We start from the raw sequence: 23,029 nt of genomic DNA on the forward strand, positions 1-23,029 counted from the left end.
GTGAACATTCAGGAGTTCACTGACCTCTTGCAAAAGGCCTAATCCAGTTTCTCCAATCCCAACAGATATTCCAAAATGTTTCAGATCTGAGGGTGGGCTAGAGAAAAGAGGGTGGCAGGTCCACTCAGAGATTTTTCCCCTCAAGTCGTACTACTAAATCTACATTATTTCAAAGACTTGAAATAGCAAGATGACTGCCTGCCTCTTCTATGAATTTCTTGAATCCCCTACTCCAATTATGAATTCAAACTGGGTGCTTAAGACTTTAAGTTAAGATTTCTAGATTTCTAAAAAAGCTTATTGTTGTCTGTGTGAACAGTCATCTTACAAGTCTTACTATTTTAAACAGTACATGCCTGATAATTTTTTCAAGTATAGTTAATTTATAGTTCAAAAACTATGACTTGAGTAAAATTTATTAGAAAATACCATAAAAAGATAATATTTTAGATATCTGTAACAATATAACGAATCAGCTATGTTTAATATTAATTTCTTGTTAAACTAGCTACAAGTCGTCAGCCAAAATACCAATATTTATCTCTAGAAATACCTGCATTATAGAATAAAAAGTTACATGAACAAGTACCTATGAAAATATAAATAGTATTTAATAGTATAATTTTATTAAAACTTTATTCAATATAAATTTTGAGAGAATAGTCTCTAGGATTTGCTCAGTCTCCACACAATCATATCAGAATGGAGCTGAGCCTCTGCTATTTTCAAGGTGATTTCCTGGTAAAGGGCACCATTCATTGTTTGATTCATACTTAGCATACTCTCTTCCCGTTCATTCTGAAGCTTCTTTCTGAATTGCTGAACTCCTTCCTCACTGTCCAGGAAAGAAGCCACAGGAGCATCACTGATTTTCTTGCCAGTCTCATTGCCCCATGTCAAACTGTTTTCAGCCTTATTTTCTTTTGAGGAGAAAGAATTCCTTGAGATGAGCACTTCTTTTTCCAAAGCCAGTGCTAACTGGTCAGTAAGTACATCTTTGCTTCCAGATCTCAGGAGTTTTATATCACTGCTTGGTGGGAGAACTCTAGTGAGGCTATGAAGGCACTGGAACAAGACAGTCAGATTTCTGTAAAATAAGGATATTATTATTAAAGCTACCTGAAGTCTTCCTTGTATCTTCAAAATTCTATAGTGGAAAATATAACAAAACTACTTTACATCAAACAGGGAAAAACTTAGGCTGATTATGGTTTTAACTATTATGTATACTGTACACAAAAGAGCAAGCAATGGCTTTCTAATGGTGTGCCCACTAGCCACAGTGTATCAAAAGAACGGATACTAAGCAGAATTCAGCAGTATAAACATTCTGCACTGAAATATATGTCCACAGTTAGGGTTACACAAGCATCACTTGTTTCTGTAAGAAGCAAGTGTTTGTACATAAAGGCTATGTATCATAGTATAAGGGAGATATGCTGTGTGGTTTGCATTTAGGGGCAGAAAAAAAATCACTTATATTCATAGATTGTCAATATCAATAGAAATGCAATGCATGGATATTAGGTGGCCCACAGTTGTCTTTTTTGAATAGTCAGCAATGATGGAACGTTGAACTTAATTTTGAATGTCTGATTTTTGTTAAGAACCCAGAAAAATATAGTGCTGGCTATGGTAATCACCAGGAAAGCTACTCTCCTCAATACAAGCGTAGCACACATGAGTGATAGATCAAACAGCCACCCTATCTCTAAGGAGAATGCCAAGTTTGTCAAATGTTTTATTTGCTGGGTTAGGCCACACTAGCTTCTCAGAAGATGCCTTTGATGAAGCAGAAAAGAAAAAAAAGAAGGAAAAAAAAAAGTAGCCAGTTTTCTCACACAGATCAGAAAGCCACTTGTTTTTCCTTACAGTAGTTCTATTTCATCTTAATATTCCATTATTTTTAACTGAGTTAACAGGTGTAGTTTGCTTCAATTTGGAAAAGCTGTGAAAAAGAATGTTTTTTGCAAGGACAGTCTGTAGCTTTCACCTGTCACAGAAATATCCTAATTGAACAAAAGATCAATCTGAAGAAGGAAGAAAAAGACATAGAAAATATAGCCATAGTTACACCAAAAATGCACAGTTAATTAACTGAATATTAAGGCAAAATTGTACAAAGTGAATATAAGGTAACTTAACGTGTTAAAGCACTTAATTTTACTGATTGATTTCTTCTTAAACATTTCAGCCTTTATTCTTTATATAAAACAAAATAAATCAATTCCTAATTTGAGTAAAAGATTGACCTCATTATAAATTAGAGAATCCTAGGAGATATACCTTTCCTTTCTTTCTTTTTTTTTTTTTTTAAGCTTGAACTCAAGAATTGACAAATGTTTCCTCTCCTGAAGAGAGGTACTTTGCACATTGTGAACCTTATCCAGCTGAATCATAAACAATTACTAACTTGTTTAGTATGGCATGAGGTATTCTATAGCCCATAGTCCAACAGTTCAGAGCAGAAAAGGAAAAATCATCGAGACTCCAGATTATTTCTGTTACAAACTGTGGTAGATAGGAAGTATTTACATCAGGAACATGCAGAATTAGAATAAGAATTTTTTCTGAGGTAGTGTTACTGAATTACATGAAAAAGAATTTATTTTCATTTCATTTCTTTATGAAACAGGATTAGATTTAAATGTGGCATGATCTTGCTTTTTTAACATCCCCTAAAGGATATATATATATATTTTAAATCAACACGTGTTGAAGAAAAATTATATATTATAATACAATTAATGAATATTAAATTATGATGCAGGTCAGTGAAAGGAACAAAAAAGACTGTACCAAGAACCCATTCAGAAAGACTAGAATTATTTGTAATTCAGTGTTCTGGCACAGACAAAATTAAACAACGCAGTTCAGATAGGTCTGACGGTTTTGATTTGAAAATAATTCTACGGGGCTATTGGTTATGAAAAATACCACTAAGAACCAGTGTAACGATAAAAAAGTTTATACAGAGTTAAGTAAACTCTACACTTTTTGACCAACTCTACCTGCAAAACAAGGTTAGAACTCCTTCAAATGGAGTTTTCATGGTCCAATTAAGAACTGTACCATACAGATTTCCCACTTTATGACAGAACAGATTGTCACGGCATTCCTTAAATGGTGTGCACTCCATTTCTCCCAGTAACCATGAATTTACTGGAGTCAATGTGCAATCAGAAGACACAATCTGAAAGGAGAATCTGATAGATACCGCAAGGACAGCAAGGATATCTTCCAAGGAACCTGCAACAAAGTGAAGTAAAAAATATGTTTTACCTAAATATTTTGATCATGTTGCATACAACAAATCAGATTAGATTTTTGGTTCACATTCCTGGTTTTACTTCAAGAGTCTACACCTCAGCAATCAGTCCTTCAGGAATTTTTTCACCTAAATTCCAAATCTACTTTTATCAAGCAAAATGGCTAGTTGATTAACAGAGCCCCCAACCTATATAGAAAGCTCTAAAGATAAATGTCACCTTGCCAGAAGAAAACTATTAATAACCTACTGTGATACTAAGATGACATGTTGGCTTTAGCCAATGATACAGCAATAAAGGAATAAAGAAATTAAAATTCATAGCAGACAACCCAGAGAACAGTTGAACATGCTAGCAGAAGCTTAGTTAGAAATCAGTTCAGTCAAGAACCTTAAAACAAATAAAAATAAACTGATTTAGAGCTGTGCAGATGAGCAAAAACTTCAATTACTTTACTATTATTTAGGAGGTAATATTATGTCAGAAAGTAAGTATGCATCTAATCAACAGTAAATTTCCCATTTATAGAAAAAATTAAAATAGGCTGAAGCATTCTGTACTCAGACTTATCTTCAAAATTTACCTCTCCAGACGCACTTCAGCACTAATGTTAGCACAAAACCTTAAAGCAACTCACTTAACATTTTTCTGTTTTGAAAATTTTTCCTATTCTCTTGTATTTTACCCAGCTGTTAGACCACAAAAGGTTTATCCAGATTGTGTTCAAAATGACAGATAAGATTACAGCATAGAAAACTTAGCTTAGTATGATATAGAATAAAAATAAGAATTAACCATATTTCTATAAAATCAAATTGCATCAACTCATTTACCTGTACAGTAACTATTATCCCTTAACATCTTTACTGAATATTTTCCATGTAAAATATCTTCCAAACTTAACAGAATTTTCCCACATAGTAAAGTAATCTTTTTGCTCTTCTGTAAACTATCACTCTGATGTTTTTGTTTCTTCGCATGTAGCAGAACTGTGCAACGTACACTATGAAATGCCAACAATGGTGAAAGGCTGGTAACAGCAATGAATGTTTTTGCTCCATCCAATTGAATCTTCAAATTTCTCTTATGAAGCTCTTTCTTCACATCATTCTTGCTATGAAAGTCCAGTTTCATCTTTTTTGGAGGTGGTTCAATTTGAGATGAAGAGATAGCCAATGCTGAAAAGGCTTTGTTCAGTGTAATGATTTTATTCTGACACTCAATGATTGGAGAAATCAAAGTGAAGTCTTGATCCATTACTAAGGATAAACTGACATCACCCAGCGACCTGTGAAAATCCATATAGGATTATTGGACTCCCAGTTCATATTTTGCCATCTGACAAATTACTTTGCAGATATATACAAACATTTAATACTTCCATAAGCACCAATATCATTCCATGTTAATTCATAGACTGTGCAAAAGAGTATAAGTGCTTTAAACAACTCTTTCATCCAAGTATGGTATTAGGATTTTTAAAATACAGACTGAATTTTCTAGGAGCTTCTAGGAGTTAGATGCCTAATTTCAACTGAAAGGCAATAAAATTTGGGAGTCTAATTCACCTCGAAAATATTGCAAATTCCATATAACCCATGAAGGTGCTCTGTGACATTTGTAACTTATTTTTAAAGAGTTAATTTTCTTTTAATAAAAAAAAAGAAAGTATCAATTTTGCCACTTTTGAGACCTAAAAGGACACAGCTCTTCTGATATTCTATATTGTTCTATAAATATTCAAACAAAATTGCTTGTAGAGAGTAAAAAGATTTAAAATACTATTACCTGAAAGGTGCAGTAATTTCCTGAAATGTATGAAGTGCTTTATTCAGTGAACATGGGGTTTTCTCAAGAAATCCTACTATTACTGTTTCCATGAACATTTTATTCTGTCAGTCAATTCAGTCTCAAGATGTCATTGACATTTGAAAGCCTTATAAATGTCCAATTCTTTTCTTTGGAGAGAAGCGTCATCAGCTAACAATACAATCTAATACATCCATGCAATCTTGCCTTAGCATGAAGCGCGTGAGCACACACACATGCACACACACACACACACACACACAAAAAAAAAGTCAGGAAAGACTTAGAGTGTTGGTGGTAGAAAGAAGGCAAGCCCCTTCACCCAAAACCACAGGCTGTTGTATATGAACTGGAGCCCAGAAAACCTGGGTTTTGCTGCTAGCCTACCAGGTAACCTTTGACAAATGACTTCATCTTCACAGATCTTTTCTCAACTGTGCAATATTGCTGCTGTTGTTTAAAGAACAGTTCCAAATCTTCTCAGCATTTCTGGGGCTATACAGGAATTAGGCATTTCATTTTAAAAAAAGTCATTGGCATCACAGCTAAAAAAATAAACACTGGAAAGGCAAAAACAATCACTTGCCTCAGTGGCTCTTAACAGAGGCTGTCAAGAAGATGAGGTCAACTTTCTTGTGAAGTTGTTGCAGTCTGGCAGTTGAGAAATAATATACCCACAGCTCCAGCAGATTGGCTAAAGGGCGTAATAGGTCAACTCCCTCACAATCACTGGAATGATTTTCAGTGGCATCAATACTCTTCAAGCTTACCCTACGCGGTCTCAGCTGCACTGCTAGTGGGAGTCTAGGTCAAAAGGTAAGTTCCAACTCCAACAAAGTTTACATGAAATGCACAGCCCAAGTTTTTGTTTCAGGTAATCTTGTTTCTTTCGAAACTGCCTTCTAAATTAGCTCCCTCCCTTCCCTCTCCTTAATGGGGGAAATGACATCTGCTGAACATTATCTGTTCTTAACAGTATTCACCACTGGAACTGAGCAATTAAAATGAACAAACAAATCTTTTTAAAGACTAGCTTTGAGCAATGTATGCATGTGTGTTCCACGTGATCTACATAATACATAAGCTTAGCAAATACCTTATTTGATTGGATACCTGACTGTAGCATAATTCAATTCAAAAGAAGAATATTTATCAAGTTGATCAGAGAATTTAAAATATTTTCTTCTACATTCTTCTTTAAGCAAATCACTCTCTGTTTAGGAATGGCAACAAGTTAACACAAAAGCAGCAGGAACATTACAGTTAAAATTGAGCTATATCTGCACCATATATTGATGTCAGCACAGCTATGTTAATCCGGACTGTAAAGAAGCACGATTTTTGTCACAGAAAACTTTGTCATAAAAAATCTCCAGTAAAGATGCGATTATACTGACACAACTGTTTTTTGGCTATATAACCCATTTCTTGCATAGAGATGGGGAGAGGCAAGGAGCAGCAACAATACTGGCAAAAGACACTTGAAACACTACATATAGAAGTGAGAAACTCCACTCTTGTTACTGCAGGACTTACCCTGCAAACCAAATTTCTATAAAATTACTTAGTGAAATTATTAGATAAGTTTATATACTTACAAGTTAAATGGTTCAGTTAGTTTTACTCCAACTATCAATCTGTCATCCACAATACGTTGCCACAATTTCTCTATGAAGTGGTCTGTAACTTTAGATGTCAGTGATACTTCTTCATTAAGAGAATGAAGAGGATTTTCTGTATCATCCCAGAGAGAGACAAGACCTTCCTTATAGAAAAATGTTTGTTTAGATAAAGTAAGTGCAGATATTATTTCTTTTTATATCGCATTACTTACTGTTTTACCACAAAATGATCATAGAGATTGCTTTTAAGATACGTAAAGTGAAATCGTTATGAACTAGTTTATTCTTTACAAGAGGTCTACAAGATATAATTGCATTTTTTCCTCAAAGTACATGAAATCAGGCCAAGCGCAACTCATCCTCTCTTTGTAAACTTGGTAAGTACCTATCCTGATTTGTCATACAATTAATTGTCCAAAACAGATTTAAGGTGTTAAAAGCTACTTTAAATTATGGTGTTAATTGTTCGGTAGATTTTGCTGTCTGAACTTTGACTGACTTGAAAGGGACCATAACATGAACTAAAATGAAGATCACCTCCATTTGAAGTAAATTAGGATGCTTATTTATAGCAACCGACTGAGATAACATTTTCTTGAACTCTATTACCTTCTCAGCCCACAGTTCACTCTCCCTCTATTATAAATCAATTTTGCTTACACAGATACATCACAGTTCATTTTTCTGTAGCATGTTAGACCACAGACAGATATACAATTTGCAGGCAGCTGTGCCAAAAGAGACTGTACAATCCCCCTACTGTTTGTCACACACTGTTAGAGGTTACTCCTTCTACGGTTCAGTTGTCAGGAGGTACTGTGCAAATCAACTTCAAGCAAAGACAATTAAGTTTGTTCTTATCTATATTCATTGGCAGGCTAAGGTAATGAACCAGACTTTATTTGAAGCAGATTAAAGAGTTTTGATAGTGGTTATCTCTATTGGTGAAAGTAACAAGCAGTTGAGGGTGGCATCATCTGAAAATGTCTCAGTATAATTTAGAAGTGATCTCTCTGTGATCTGTACTCTCTTCTGCATTTTACCTTTTTTGTGGTTGGTAGAATATGGCTTCTTTCTTGAACAAGATCTATTAATGCTCTGCAAGATTCAAGAATAACTTTCTTTTTGAGCCTTAAATGGTGCTGTAACTCTCGAACAGAGGTGTAACCAGCCTGTAAAAGATAAAACAATCATTAGACTTATGTTTTTGTCTACTGCAACCAATTCATGTTGAAGCTACCAACATATCTTTCAGTTTTCTATTTTATGCAAGTATCACAAGCCAAGGTCCTGGCGTTCTTTAAGTAAAGCTTCTAAAAATGTGAAAGTCAGGTTACTTTGTGGCCAAAATATGCATCTAAGTCTTGGACTCTCAGTTTTAAACCTAGAATTTAAGAAAAACTTCTATTGTACATTTTCTCAAATTATTTATATACATATGTGTGTGTGTGTGTATGTGTATGTATGTATGTATATTCAAATCTTTCATTATTGCTTCCTGCTTCACTTTTCCATTTATATCAGTTTAGATTTCTTCTCAATATTTGTATTCATTATAGGTCAAGAAAGTATTATGAAGATTTGAGTTTTACAAACAGACATACATGTAGGTCACTTCTAAGTAAAGAAATGCATGCCAGCTCTAGCTCCTTAGACTTTAAGAAAGCTCCTGAAAAGCTATTTTCTGGAAATCAAGATCCTGAGAAATCTAATGCCGTCAGCAAGAGAAAAAAGTTGGTCACTGGAATGCAAAACCAATCTTTAAACTTGAAAAAAATCTCAGGATCAATCAGAACCAACTGGCAGGCCTTAATAAAAAGCACTTCATGTAATAGAAATGAGGCCATCTGCTCAGGCTGTAACAGCAAAAGGGCATTTAGAGTGAATAGCATTCATCAAGATAAATTCTGTTAGAAAAAAACAAAAACAAAACCCAAAAAACTTCCACCTCTCAAACCATGCATCGTAAGTACCAAATTCCAAGCAATATTGCAGTGCCAGACTTGGGGAGCGAGGTGGGGGGGAAGAAGAGAAAGAAAAGAGAACAAAGATGTTTCTATAGACTTTTTCCAAGCACAGTCATCAGAACATGGAAACATCACTTATTCCCACTGGTGAGTAACTCCTGAGCATGTAATCAAGAAACAGAAAAAAACATGGGGAAGCAGACTAAGAAAGAATCAAAATGGCCAAAGGTTCACAGATTTATGCTTCCTGACCAATCTGACTTTTGAGAACCTTTTCTCCCCCACAAAAACAATACAGGAAAAAGACCTGAAACTTAGCATATGACAAAAACAAGACTGAACAACCCCCCCAGCAACTGTCTCAGGATATGTGTTTCACTTGTTTCTATGTGCCACATGCTAAGATTTACTGAGCAACAAGTGTCAGCAGAGGTCATGATCTTTGCACTGTGAAGCTAAGAAAGTAAAACTAGATCACCTCAAAATAGAAAATAAACATTAACATAAAAATATCACAGTACAGAACCAAACAAGAGCACTGTGAGAAAATCCAGCATGAACAGTGGAACAGATGAATCACTGTCAAAAGCAAAGCATATTAAGGCAGAGGCTTAGTAGCAAGTAGAACAGCCATAGAACAGCCATCATTTTAATACATTGCAGTTCAAGTTGCAATATTCATAAATAAACAAACATCAGTATAGACAGAGCTAAAACTACTACATGAAGAACTGTGGCACCTTAGCAAAGAAAAAAAAATGGAAAGGCAGATTCATGAACAGTAGGACTAACATAATATTGGGGGAAGCAAAGGTAAAATGGAAAAGCAGTCAAAAAAAGCCAGAGGAAAACGTAATTGAACCGTAATGTGTTGCAGATCTAGAAGCTGAAGCTGCTGTTACGGTAAATAACTGGTTCACAGAATCACAGAATGGTTGAGGTTGGAAGGGACCTCTGGAGATCATCGAGTCCAATCCCCTGCTAGAGGAGGGTCACCTAGAGCACGTTGCACAGGATCACATCCAGGCAGGTTTTGAATATCTCCAGAGAAGGAGACTCCACAACCTCTCTGGGCAGCCTGTTCCAGTGCTCTGTCACCCTCACAGTGGTTCTGTGGCTTTCAAGTGGCTAAAATTCCTCATGAAAAAAAGTCAAAAAGAAAATGGGCCAATCCAAAGCAAAGATGGAAAAAGAAATACTTAAAACTTAGACTAAAAAAAAAAGTAATTAAAAAAAAAAAAAAATCAAATGTACAGAACATATCTCCCCTCACCAAGTCAACATCATCAAAAATATACCTGCCTCAAAACAAACAAACCAAAAAGAAAGGAACCATTCAATTCTAGTCAAAAGAACTTGGCATTACAGTCCTTACGAAACTGTTAAAGAGCTAGGGGTGGGTTGTGAAAAGACACTACTGACTCATGGGATTACTGCCAGAGCAATTAACCGGAACCATCAGAAACCCTCTCACCACAACTGTTGCAGTGTAGCTGCACTACTCTGCTGAAGAAAGTCTTCTTTAGTAAGTTACTACAGTAAGTTACTACAGTGAGCGTTAAAGAAGAAACTCTTTAGAGGAGAACAGGCTGGACTTCAGCCCAAAAGACCGTAGACCAGATAAACTTAAAATGGTTCCAAAAATAAACAAACTGACAGCTTTTGCAATTTCACTGTTTACAAAATGCAGCTTAGATATATTAATGCATATAACTTACACCCAGCCTACTTATATGCAGCAGAACACAATGCATTCCTGCCAAAGCTCTTGTACGGCTGAAAACTGCTGAAATATGTGAAATACTTAGGCATAAGCAACAGAGGTATGAAAAAGGGCTGCATTTGCTATTTTTTTCCCCTTTGTCTTAAAATAGGAGATACCATAGAGACTGTCACAGCATGATTTGATCACAAATTTCTAGAAGACCTGAGTTTTGGTAATAACTATCAATAGAAACAACTCAAGGCTAAACAACCTTTGGAAATTCCCAGGTTAAGCAGGATTCATGCATTATTGCATCAAAACAAACACCCTTGAAATACAATTATACAACAGATGACAATAATCAAGAATGCTTTACTATTCAGGGAAACATAGAACAACAAAGATCTTAACAAAGAAGCAAATGAAGGTTAAAAAATATATTCATGTCTATTTCCAAATTCATTACCAGAGCAATATTCAAGGATTTACAGCATTAGAACAAAATAAGATTTTTAACTTGCATATAGCCCTCATACTAATACATGGCTTTGAAAGTTAGTGATCTAGCAGAACTCTGGGAGGGAAACAATAAGATGTCTTAACAAACAAACAAACAACGGGTCTTATGAAGGACTCTGTGCCTCTGTCAGAAAGACTTTATCATCGGAAGACAGGCAAAAATCTCCAGACAGCGGCTTGTTTCCACCAGAACCAGCAGAAAGTATAGGATATACTTAGGCTATTCATTTGATCCTGGCACAGATTCTCAAAACTCAACAAGTAAAAGCCAACTGGTGTCTAAAGAGAAGAACATAGTCAAAGGACAGCTTACACAGAACTCCTAGCATCCAGTGGCAGGGCAGACATTCGCAGACAATCTTCACGACCAAAGTGGGAGCAACAAATGAGAGAGAGAGAGATGGAAACTAAATTCTGTTTGGCAGAAGAAAGTAACGTAATGAACAAGGAAAGAGCATAGTAGCAAAGAAGTCAATTTTAAATTTAAAATAAGAGACTACTGAAAAGGAAACTGAAAGCAATGCATACTGAAGAAAACTTGTACTTTTCTGTGTAAAAGCCAATAGGATTCTAATTTCCAAATTGAAGAACTGCATAAATGTAGGTTTGGAAGGGACCTCAAGAGGTCATCAAACGAAGCCAATTTTTTTATTCTGCCTTCAGGAAATAAGAAAAACTAGTATTCAGTATCCTCCAAACAACAGCTTTTATCTTTTGGAAGATTTATAACATCTTTTTAGAAGTCTCTTCTGATCAGAAGAAACCAGAAAATCTTTCTTTTTCAGTCTTTTCCTAATAGGTCATACTGCTCCTTTTCTTTCAGTTCTAAACTAAACTTTCACCAGTTAATTTGCTTCCTTTTTAAAGGCTGGAGAGCAAACTGACACTGTACACTACCTAAGTTTTCACTAATTCTGAAATGAAGGGAATAATTATCTCCTATCTCATATCTAAAGTGGTATTTGCAAATTAATGACAGCCTCACCGGGTTGACTTAATTTGAGATTCACGGTATCTCCCAAAGCCTTTTTTTATAATCTTCCTATCTGTTCAGTTATTACCATTTAGTGTAGACAAGGGTGACCAGGCACAATACTGCATTGGAACATCTTCCAGAGTATGCTGGCTGTTTGCTAACAGAACAAAAGGTAGAAAGAAAGCTGCATCCTCAAGTTTCAGTAGGAGGCAAAGCTATAGTCCTACTCATAATTTGGACTCTAACAAGTTCCCCCTGGTTGTTTTATAAAATAAGCTAATTAAAAGAAGGATACTTTTTAGCTTCACTTACTCTACTTCGCAAAATTATTCTAATAAAACTGGTAGTAACAGGAGGAAAAACATCAGGCAAAGTAAAAGCCAACTTCACTGAAGTCCATGGACAATAAAACACACCATAATCCCCTTTTTTCTTCCAGGATTAACTCACTCATTGGAAACCTGGCACTACACAATCTCAAAGTAAACAATCTGGAGCAAAAGAAGTAAACATTCTGATATTATTAAATTGGTATTTAAATGTCTATGAGTAAAATGGCTGTTATGAAGCTTTGATAGAATGGCTTCTGTGTTATCTCAAAATTTTAATTAAAATACAAATCAGAACCTTCCTATTATCCAAACATATTTGTACTGAAACACCCTATCACCAATTCAAGAATGGATACCTAACAATGTTGATTTCTTCCTGACCCACTTCTCCAATAAAAACAGAATTGTTAACCTCACCTTTTAGATAATGTAATGATACAGAAAAGTAATTTGAAGGAAACATGGAGCCAGAGCTATTCACTACAAACCTGTAATCTTGTTTCAAGGGCTTGGACCATAAGCAAACCATTCTCTTGCAATCCTTCTGCAGTAGGAACATCATCTTCTTTATAATTAATATCACTCTAAAAAAGATAAATTAATTTAACAATAGAAAGCAAGCTACAGACTATAATATGCCATTATAAAAGTCTAGGAAAAGAAATCAGAAAACCAAAAGGATTACAATATGCAATCTAAAGGTAAAATACTATCTTCTGAAAGCAATTAGAGATTCATGGTACATGATAGAAAGATCCAGTTATGAAAAGATTTTTAATGAGGACTATGGTCTCAATTAGAAATTTTTAGCCAAAAGGTAAGTATCGTAGCAAACCTTTTACATACGCAAATCATTTTCAATGGCATTATTTTAATTTCCCGAAAGAACACTGATACTATCAAGAAAGTAGAATAGTCTCTTGAGATAAGAGTTATCTCCCAATCTCAGAATTAAAAAAGGGGTATTGTATTAAAACCTCATGGCATTTCACAACACATATTCAATTCACATTACACACATACTTTAAAGAATCTTAAGTTTATTAATTTAGAAAGCACAGACTGAATAGCTGGGAAAAGGCAAGTTGAACTTACTGCATAGTTGATTTCTCCAAAATCTATTATTCTGAATGTACTCAACACATCTGTATTTGAGTCATCCTTAAAAAGCAGCAGCATTTGCTCAGTTCCAGAGCCAATAAAATCATCTACGAGAACAGACTTCACTTTTTGCCATTTGGAAGCAACCTACAGTAGAAGAAGTATTTCCAGAGTTACATAATTCTTCTTGACAGAGTATTAGAAAAAAAACTTAGCAGTTAATTTTGTTTCTCCTTTAAATTTTAGAAAACTAAAGTATGGCATTTTCTTGTCATTTCCCTGAAGTGATGCTTTCTGTGAACAGGAAGTGAGACTCACAAAGGTAGTAAATTTCAGAAGGCAGTTTATACTTTGAGATGATATTGGTTTAGTGCCCCTCTAATGTATATTATGTGAGCACACTCATAGCCATCTTACAGCTGTAAGTTCTCATCCAAAATAAGTTTTGGATTCACAACAGAAATTTTGGCTCGGTTTCAGAAAATGACTTATTAAATTCTAGAATGCAGGACTCATTTTCAGAGATATGAGAAAGTAATAAAAGCAAAACAATTGGATACTTTATACAGGTTGTTTTAACAGAAGCAACATAAAAAACTTAAACACGTAGCTTTTCACTTGCAGAAGCTTCTGATAAGACTATATAAAAAAGAAGAAACAGAATTATTTTACAGTAGTAAAAGGAAGTTATTTAAGGTCACAAATACCTGGAAGCTGTCTCTCCATATAGCACAGGTATTTCCAGAGGCAAAAGAAACAATAAATAGTAAGTCATTGCTACTGGTTACAGCTGTTTTTATTGAACAGGGTTTCTCATATGGAAGCTCGCAAACACCTTTAGGGAGACCATCTTGAAACCAAATAAGTTGATTCTTGTGAGTGACGGCAACAACTGATATTCTGAGCTGTTTTTTCAATACCTCTTTCTTGCAGACACAGACAGATACCACTCTGCTGTATGCATGAGGCATAAAGCACGTGCCAGTTATCATTTTCTGGGTTTCAATTGCATATCCAAAGAACTCACTACCCCAGATAGCTCCATCTGAAGTGGAAAACTCTTGTTCATCTTCGCTTTCTGGCAAGCAAGCAGTTCTTATTCCTAAGACAACAGTGCCTTCATCTTCAATTTCCCCTGCCCACACAATGGAAGAAAGTTGAACAGAAGCACTTAGAATCGTGCAGGTGTCGGAAGAGATGTAGAATAGCTTGTTAGCATGCCTCCACAAGACTGAAGGACCAGTAAACAACCTGATGTCTTCTTTCAGCTCATAATCCAATTTAAAATGAAAGGACTGTTCAAACTGATTGGAGCTGTGAAGCAACAACAAGAGATATTTGAGAACGTTTTTCCGTTTTTTCTTTTTCATCAAAATGCAGGGAAGAATAATTCCTGATCTGGAATCTGTGGTACAGCTACAACAAATCATTTCAATTTCTAAGTGACTGCCATGCATGTTGAATAGTCCAGAAGATTTCTGAATAAACAGTTTAGTGTCTCTGTCAAAGACCATTCTTCTGACAGATAACTTTGTTATTTTACTAGCTGCTCCTTCCACGTGCTTTGTTTTCGACAACTGAAATATGAGGACTTCTCCATTGTAGGACAAGACTTGTTCTTCCTCACCCAGAAGCATCTTTCTTTATCTTTATGCCCATTCCTCTACAAGAAAACAGTATGCCTCTCTATTTTTTTATTTTTTTTTGTCAGGAAGATTTCTCTGCTGAAATGTTAATCTAGTTGGACATTTTTTTTCTACAAAAACAAACAATAACAAAATTAAATTGTTTTAGACCTAGCTGAGTTGATTGATCCTTAAGAACAAGGAAAGCGACACATTGTAAAGCAATTACAAAGCCTAAGCTAGAGAACATGAGGCTAGAACGCGGTTAACTTTGCAGAGCTACAGGATTAGAGTGAAATTAAGCAACTTTGCACTGAGAGATGCAGATAACCTAAGTGAGTTTCAAAAACGTATTCCAACATTTATTTACCAAAGCATTAACTCACCGCTCATCAAAAGCTACAAAATATATTGTGAGTTGAAATAGAGAAGGGATGAATTGCCACCCACTGACCACGCACAGGTCGCCGGCGACTCGCCCACCGGCGGCAGCAGGGGCCGCCGCCTCCCGTAACGGCCCCGCCCGCAGCCTTCGCTAGGCCTCACCGCCCTCCCCACGGCCACTGAAGCCGCTCCTGCACCAACAGCGGCCCAAGGGCTGCGCCAGCCCAGCCCGGCCCCCCGCGCCGCTCGCCCCCCAGCAGCGCCTTGCCTTGCCTTGCCTTGCCCTGCCCGGGCCGGTGCCGGGGCTGTCACAGCTTTGGGTCGCGGGAGAGGGGAGGGGCGCGGAGCGAAGCGCGCCACCGCTCCGAAACTCCCGCCACGCAGGGCATGACGGGAGAGGAAGCGGGGGAGGGGAAGGGGAGCGAGCAGTGCCGGGGCGGGGGCGGGGCCCAGAGCCCGGCACGGCGCAAGGGGCGGGGACAGGGGGCGGGGCTTCTGCGTGGTTGGCCGCGCCTGGCGCCGCCGCGCTTGTGCTGGGCTGTGCGGCCGCTCGCTGGCCCCGCCCCCTCCCACTCTGCACCCTTCGAGGGGTCACGCACCGCCTCCGTCCCTATTTCTTTCTCCCCCTCGGGCGCGCGCGGGTCCCGCTGCGGCTGCGGACGCCTCCGCCGGACCATGGCTGACGTGAGTGGCTGCGTGCGCGCGCCTTCCCCCTGCCCGCCGAGCGCGCCCGCCCGCCCGCGGGGTCTCCCCTGCCCAACGGCCCCCGCGCGCCGGCACCTGCCGTTGGGGGGGTGACGGCGGCGGTTGAGCGGCGCGGAGCGCGCAGGGGTAGCCAGGCCCGTCGGCAGCGCTCGCACAGCTGAGGGGGGCTGGCTCGGGCCTCTGCCTCTCCCTTCCTTTCACGTCCTTCCCCGTTTCTTGTTCCCCCTCGGCAGCGACAGGACAAGGCCGCGCTGATAAGCGAGACCCGGCGGCGTTTCGAGGCGGAGTACTTGCCAGGTGAGTACACGGTGGTGGAGCTGGGGTGGGCTGAGAGCGGTGGGCTCGGCTCCTTGTGTGCGGCCTCTGGCGCTTGTCCGATATTGCTTTTCGCCTGTGGGCCGCTTCTTTCCCTTCTCTCCCTCCCAGCCAGGTTAGTGGGTGTCTCTGCCGCTTCTTCAGGTGGCCGAAACTACCAGGCAGGGATGACGCACGGAGCATGGTGTTGTCTCTCTTGGCTCTTGGTGCTCTCTTTTGGGTTGGTCTCTCTGGGTGGCAGGGAGTATCAGGGCAAAGGTTTTAGGTCCTTTTGAGTCCTGGTTGCTGGCTGGCTGGCTTTAGTGCTGGGGCCTGGACATTGCTGTGCTCAGTACTTTCTGGACATTGAAGGGGGTGGGGAAAAAAAAAGAAAAAAAAAGTTCCTGGCCCTAACCAGTTTGTCTAGGAAAGGAGTTGCTTTTCTGGAGTAACTTGCACTCTGAATTCATGCTGTGCTTAATTAAAATCATATTGTGTGTCCGACTCAACTCTTAAGTGCAGAAGCTTTTAAACCCATAAATGAAGGGCAGGAGGTGCTGGCATGCCTAGAGGAAAGGGAATGTCTGGGGAAACTTAGAGGGGTTTCCTTCCAATTCAAGGTTGATTTGCATTGCTTATAATAGGAAAATAGATAGTAGTGTCTTGTGCTAACAACTGTAGCACTAAGGAATGAGTTTTATTATGAATGTCTAAAGGCATTCTATTAAAAACATAGTCCCATCCAATTTTTAATGCAAATACAATGAGAACTCAGCAGTTTAGTGTAGGAATTGCATGTACCTCCTTTAACATAAGCCTCAATCCTGTGAACACGTGCTTTGTTTTGATGTTCCTGATCAGAATTATTGAGACTTAGTTACCACTTTTTCACAAGAGTTCCACACTTTTTATGGCTTCTTTGTGATTGGGTATAGTACTTCTCTTGCAAACTTCTGGAGGGTCTTGAGAATGGTGCAATTTTATCTCATATGTTTACCCTACTGATATTAATAAAGAAACCAACTTTGGCCCTGGTTAGAGAATGCATGTATTTCTGGGATGATGATAAAATTATTGGAATAGTATCTTGGAGAATAGAGAACTTACTTTATCATGTGACATCTCTGTGTGATTAAAGATGTCTTTGGCATTCTTAGAACTTTTAAGTTCTGGAGAGAAGGATCATCTTAAAGTTTTTTGGCTATTGATATTTTCAGTTAGTGCATATGTTTCCCCATGATAGATGGTTCATATTTCTTTGTAATCTGTTATCCTAGAACTACTTATAAAAATTATTTTGGAAAGCCTAAAACTACTTTGGGACAGTTGCAGCTGGAAAAAGGGGGAGTATTATCTTTTCAGCTGAGCTATCCCTTAGAATGCTGGAATTCCACAGATTTTTCTAGTTGTAACAAAGCCTCTGCTGGGTTGGTTATAGCCATTAAAAGAATGAAACACTGTTGCAATTGCAAGGTAAACTATAGTTCTACTTCTTGGAATATTTTGTACGGTTATTTTCTCAGCCCATTTTGGGGTCATGGTTTAGAACTTTTAGTCTTTTCAAGAAAATGAGATTAGGATTCCTTTGAGTTAACATTCTTAAATCTCTCCCTTGAATTTAGGAATGCCATAAGCAAATGACTGTTGTCAGTTGAGTAACTCAGTTGAAGTGTGAAAAAACACAGGGATTCAGTGTTATTGTGGTTCTTCTGCCTTTACTGTATGTGTTCTAAAATATACTAAAATGTTTCCTCATACTTGAAAGGGTTATGGAGGTTTCTTTATTTAATAATACAGATACCCCAAGCATATGACTTTCTATGTTTTAAGGGTACAAAGCGTTGCTTGATATCTAGTGATTTTAGTCTGCTTTGAAAAGTAGTGGCACTATCAAGATACATTGTGAAAAGTAAACTGATGCTGTCTGTGAAAGTTTGGTGTGGTCTTAGAATTGTGGGCCTCTATGAAGTGAGTTTAACTATGAAGCGAGCCTAACTCCATTTACAGATGAACTGCAAGTACTAAGATTTATGTGAAATTTTCAATAACTTTTTTTTTCTTGTGCTGCAGCTGCCACTGTTTTCTTTTTCCTATGAGGAAAACAGTTTTTCTGATTAATCTAGAGACTTTATTTTTGTTTTGTGAAGTGATTCTACCATATTATGGAACTCATAGCTGTGGGGTTCCCTCTATACAGGAGGAATTGCTATTGGTCACATGCTGTTGTTTTCTTGCAATAACGTTTATTTTTGTTGTGAAATAAAAACTTAGAGGGCCTTTCAAAACCTTATTTTGTTTGAAATTACTGATTATCAGAATACAATGTTTTAGATTAAAGCTAAATATATGAAAAATACATTTTAATATGTAGCTGGTTTAGGAAAGCCTAATAGTAACTGCCACATCTGATGCATGCTGGAATATCTCAAGTAAAAGTTATAACCCAATAATACACTACAGTCTTGAGAACTTTCAAGGTAAGATGGAAAAAGTCATGTTCAATGTTTGAAAGCACTGGATGTCTGCTTTCTGCATTAAACAGCTGTTTCATTTATGTGACTAAATCAACCAACTATTTTCATAATCAGGTACAATTTGGAAAATATGTCAGAGAACCTTATTGGCTCATATCCCCCAAATCTGCATGAGAATTTTCTTGCTAAAGTTGTTGAACTCATGTGGCCACTGAGATGATCTAGAAGGAAAGCTTGACCAGTGTGAGATCTTGTCTGCAAAATGGTATTTTATGTTAACTGAGATCTTGGACTTTTTTTTTTTTCTTTCAGTGAATTTTCTAGCTGAATTTTGGAAGACAACTTCAGTGCTTGTGAAGAATTTATATTCCTAGTAATTAAAACCCTTGCATTTTGTTATTGTAAATACACCTTTTAAACATTCCTCTTAGTCCAGTAGATGAATGAATGATGTCTAGTGTAGGAGTTGGACAGCACATTATCTGTTCTGTGCAGTTTGGAGTCTAATTTCAATTTTGTTTAAGTTCTTTGTGAGAGTTGATGATGTAAAGGATTTGAGTGGTAACAGGAGCAATGAGAACAAAAGATTATTTTCCAGTACTGACTTGTGCTAGCATTTTTTTCTAGTAAATAATCTTGTCTTTTTCTTCAATGCATTTTCACATATCAGTATAAATTAATAGTCAGAAGAACTTAAGTTTTTTAGTAGTCAGCAGAGATATTTATCAGTATCTGTTGCTTTCAGAAGCCTGTTTCTGGGGTCTTAGTTTATTTGCATCCCAATAGTTCCTAAAATGGCTGTGCAACTTTTTAAGAGAAAGAGAAGCATTGATCTAAAAACTGAGCCTTTTCATTTGAACATATCTGCAATAAAAACATGTCCGTTTAGGTATTTGTATTTTAAAACTTTCCTATTAAAAATGGGATAGGTTTAAAAAAAAAAAAAAAGGAGCAGCTGCAACTCCTATCTCATCTTAAGTACTTCTTAAAGCTTGTTAACCTGTTCTTCTGCTGAAGCAAGAAGAATAAGAGGCTTTGGGGTTTTGCACTCTTCTAGAGTTGTGTATTTGGTGTACAGTAAAGTAACAATTTATAACAGGTGTGAAATGGGTAATCTTTTTCAAAAGGACACTTAATTTTGTTCAATGTGCTGGTGCATAAAGCACAGTCAAATAGTCATTTTTTTCCTCTGTTCTCTAGCATTTCATGGTCTATCATGCAAATGCCTACAATTTAGAGAATTCAAGCTTGAATTGCTAATGCTTATTTATATATGCACTCACCGAAACACAGATTCTTAGACTATATACCCACTTATATGTTAATTATAGAAACCTGTCTGTCTCTAGGAAAATTACACCTGTCATACACAACTTGATTGGTAATGTTTTTTCTTTGAATAAGAATCACTGAAAATATTTTTCTAGTGAGAATAATTTCATAGTTTTTCTAAATGTCATCACAGTAGATAAGATGATAGAAGTTTTTAATCAGTTTCTCATCACATGCTTTGCCTAAGTTTGGGACTGCAAAAGAAATCTTATGTATTTAGTGGATGGCTATGTTGACGCTTGACAAATCTTTTCGTGTTTTCATAAAAGTGCTGTATTCTTACAATAATAAATTGGTTTTCTAGATAAATCAGATAAATATGATTCTAGAGATGTGGAAAGACTTCAGCAAGATGATAAATGGGTTGAAAATTATCTGATTTGGAGGCACGATGTTGTGGATGATACATTGAAGATGATTGATGAAAGCTTTCAGTGGAGGAAAGAATACACAGTTAATGGTAAGCTATGTTATAATTATTGTGATGAGGCATGTTGCTTTCCTGTTGAACTACAGCTAGCCCATATATACAGTTTCATTAAGCACCTTGTTCTCAGAGGTCGTGTAAGTTCTGCAGCATGCTAAGCAAAAACTTTTCTATTCAGTTAGAAAATAAAATATTAGAACTATTGCTTTTTATATTGCCCAGTACTGTCTCTCTGTTTTGTTGTGCTTCCATATCTCTATTTGCTATCTTTTATTGTAAGGTTGTTTGAGAGGAGGGAAGGAAGGGAGGAATCTTTTGTTCTGTCTCTGTACATTTGCCAGAACGAAATCCTTTTAAAAATTTGGGACTCTGTTGTGATAAAAACGTTTGTCATAGCTGCAATTACTCTAGTGGCCTAAGACCCTGAACAGAATAGATCTGTTTTTTATGTGCTGTGAAAGTGTTTTGAAGATGAGCTTTATCTCCAAGACCTTAGAATCTGATTTCAGAAAGGATAAAACGAGGGACTGTAGAAATTTGAGGAAAAATAACAAAACATTTGCAGTGTTTTCTCTTCCCTCAAATTTTTATTCTGATCTCTTCCTAAGTAGATTCTACTCTACAGCATGAGAGGAAGAAGATAGTAAAGTTTTTCAAAGGAACTCAGTCTTTGTGTTAATTGATAAAATGCCCTGGAAGTTATTTTTTAGAAATGGGGTTTTGTATTTTGTTGTGAGACTTCTGCATTTGTACTGAGTTTTGTTAAGCTAAAATGTGATTATTAACTTGCTGAAATAATCATTTTTCCCCCCTAGACTTGACAGAATCTGTCCTTCCAAAATGGTTATTTGAAAATGGTTCCATCTTTCTACATGGATATGATAAAGAGGGCTATAAATTATGTAAGTTACATATAATGATAGATGACTGAAAATATTATGTTTTGTTTCCAGCATTTTAGCAACATCCATCTTGAAAAATAAATGTTTTAAAAATAAGCAATTATTGGTAACTGTCTTTACAAAAATGATGAGCAGTTGATAACTTGCAGTATGTCTTTGGATCACAGAAGTGGAATGAGCAAAGCTTATCAGCACTTCTCAAAAATCATAAACCATTATCTTAATTGTCAATGCAATTTTTATCTTTTCTGTTAAAATGCCTTGTTCTGCATCTTCTATGGTGAATATATAGCTAGAATAAGCCTTGCTTATGTTACAGTGCATTGTCATTGCTTTTCCAGCAGCCCATCATATTCTCATATACTTGTGGTGGTTCATAGGTCGTAAGGTTTGATTTCTGTTTATATCATTGTGATGTTCAGTAAAGGTGTGGACAGCTGAGGAATTCTAGGAGAAAACTCTTGAGTGTCAAATTAATTTTTAGTAATTAAAGAATAAGATTTGTAGAGAAACAGTAAATATTCCCTGAAGTACTTTGAAGTTTATTAGTGTATAATAGATGGGCAATATTGTTTTCTATATATGGATAGCAACATTTCTCACAATTAAAAGTGAATAATTTTAAATCCTATGAAACAAGAGTTTTTAAAACAAATCACTCATGCCACTCTCCAAGCAATGATCTTGAAAGTTTAGAAAATAAATTATTAAATCTGAAATTCTGCTTTTCTTTGGTTTGCCAAGACTAGTTCATACCTCTAGAAATAGATTAACAATCCACTGTTTTACAGAAGTGACTGCCTTTTAAACACTGTAATATACTAGTATTGCAATAAAATCATGACTAGAAAAATGCAGTTCTTGTTCTGTGGCTGTACTTCATCAAAGTGTCCCTTTTTTATCATTGTAAGATTCAATACTGTATGGAAAGTTACTAATACCTTGATGAGTTTCTTTTTCAGCCCGTATTCAAACAAGGTAGGTAATCAAGGATGAGGGGTGATGAAACCTTTATATAGCATTGAGAAAGCTGAGCATGATTTTACTGAATGCTCATTTTGGTGAGGTTATGGAGAGAAAAACTGAAGTAGGAAAACATGACTTTTGCATCTGTGGTTGGACTAAAAAATTGTCATTATTTCATGGCAAGAATGCATAACTTGGGTGAATAATGAGTTTTGATTTTACTGTCACTAACAGTGTATTACATCTTAGCTGCCAGTAATTATATCAGCTATTATGTCATAACTAATGTTTTAATTTCCTATCCCCTGAATGTTTATTCCTGTGATGTTTGGGTCAGAATGTCTGTGTCTTGGTATGCAGATTCAGAGTGTATGGTAGTTATGAGTTACTGGTTAGTCAGCATTTGAGAAGCATGTTTCTTGAGCCAGACACCACACATTCCACACTTATCCCAGTATGTAAAATAGACATTTTAACCTATAAAGAAACTCTTCAAGAATTATTGCTTATTTACAGGAGTGTCCTGTGTTTGGACAGGATATCTTTCTGAAATTCTGAACTTAACAGCATACAGTTAATATGCTACCTTTCAAAAAAACATGTTTGTTGCTTTACGCGAG

General features: G+C 36.8%; 2 protein-coding genes across 4 annotated transcripts in view; one reads left to right on the top strand and one right to left on the bottom strand.

The window, feature by feature from the left end:
• Positions 1-463: 463 nt before the first annotated feature.
• On the bottom strand, positions 464-15,033 carry FANCB (FA complementation group B). 2 transcript variants are annotated; one of them, XM_067296838.1, is made up of 8 exons: positions 14,008-15,033; positions 13,295-13,447; positions 12,688-12,783; positions 7,744-7,872; positions 6,677-6,843; positions 4,272-4,557; positions 3,218-3,249; positions 464-1,087 (listed from the first exon to the last, which is right to left on the bottom strand). In XM_067296838.1, the coding sequence occupies exons 1-8, from the start codon at positions 14,935-14,937 to the stop codon at positions 667-669; spliced, it is 2,214 nt and encodes a 737-aa protein (XP_067152939.1). In that variant the 5' UTR covers positions 14,938-15,033; the 3' UTR covers positions 464-666. The 2 variants fall into 2 exon arrangements, with proteins under 2 accessions (XP_067152939.1, XP_013806955.2); XM_013951501.2 differs by having other exon boundaries at positions 3,012-3,249; positions 4,103-4,557.
• An 847-nt stretch (positions 15,034-15,880) lies between these two features.
• The window catches only part of MOSPD2 (motile sperm domain containing 2), a 46,562-nt gene continuing 39,413 nt past the window's right edge, over positions 15,881-23,029 (top strand). For both annotated transcript variants that reach the window (XM_067296848.1, XM_067296854.1), the window contains exons 1-4: positions 15,881-15,993; positions 16,248-16,311; positions 20,419-20,574; positions 21,357-21,443. In XM_067296848.1, coding sequence (XP_067152949.1) covers positions 15,985-15,993; positions 16,248-16,311; positions 20,419-20,574; positions 21,357-21,443 — 316 coding nt within the window. In that variant the 5' untranslated portion in view covers positions 15,881-15,984. The remainder of the gene's footprint in view (positions 15,994-16,247; positions 16,312-20,418; positions 20,575-21,356; positions 21,444-23,029) is intronic.

The sequence above is a fragment of the Apteryx mantelli genome, chromosome 1, assembly GCF_036417845.1.
Source record: "Apteryx mantelli isolate bAptMan1 chromosome 1, bAptMan1.hap1, whole genome shotgun sequence".
In the NCBI taxonomy this organism is placed as follows: domain Eukaryota; kingdom Metazoa; phylum Chordata; class Aves; order Apterygiformes; family Apterygidae; genus Apteryx; species Apteryx mantelli.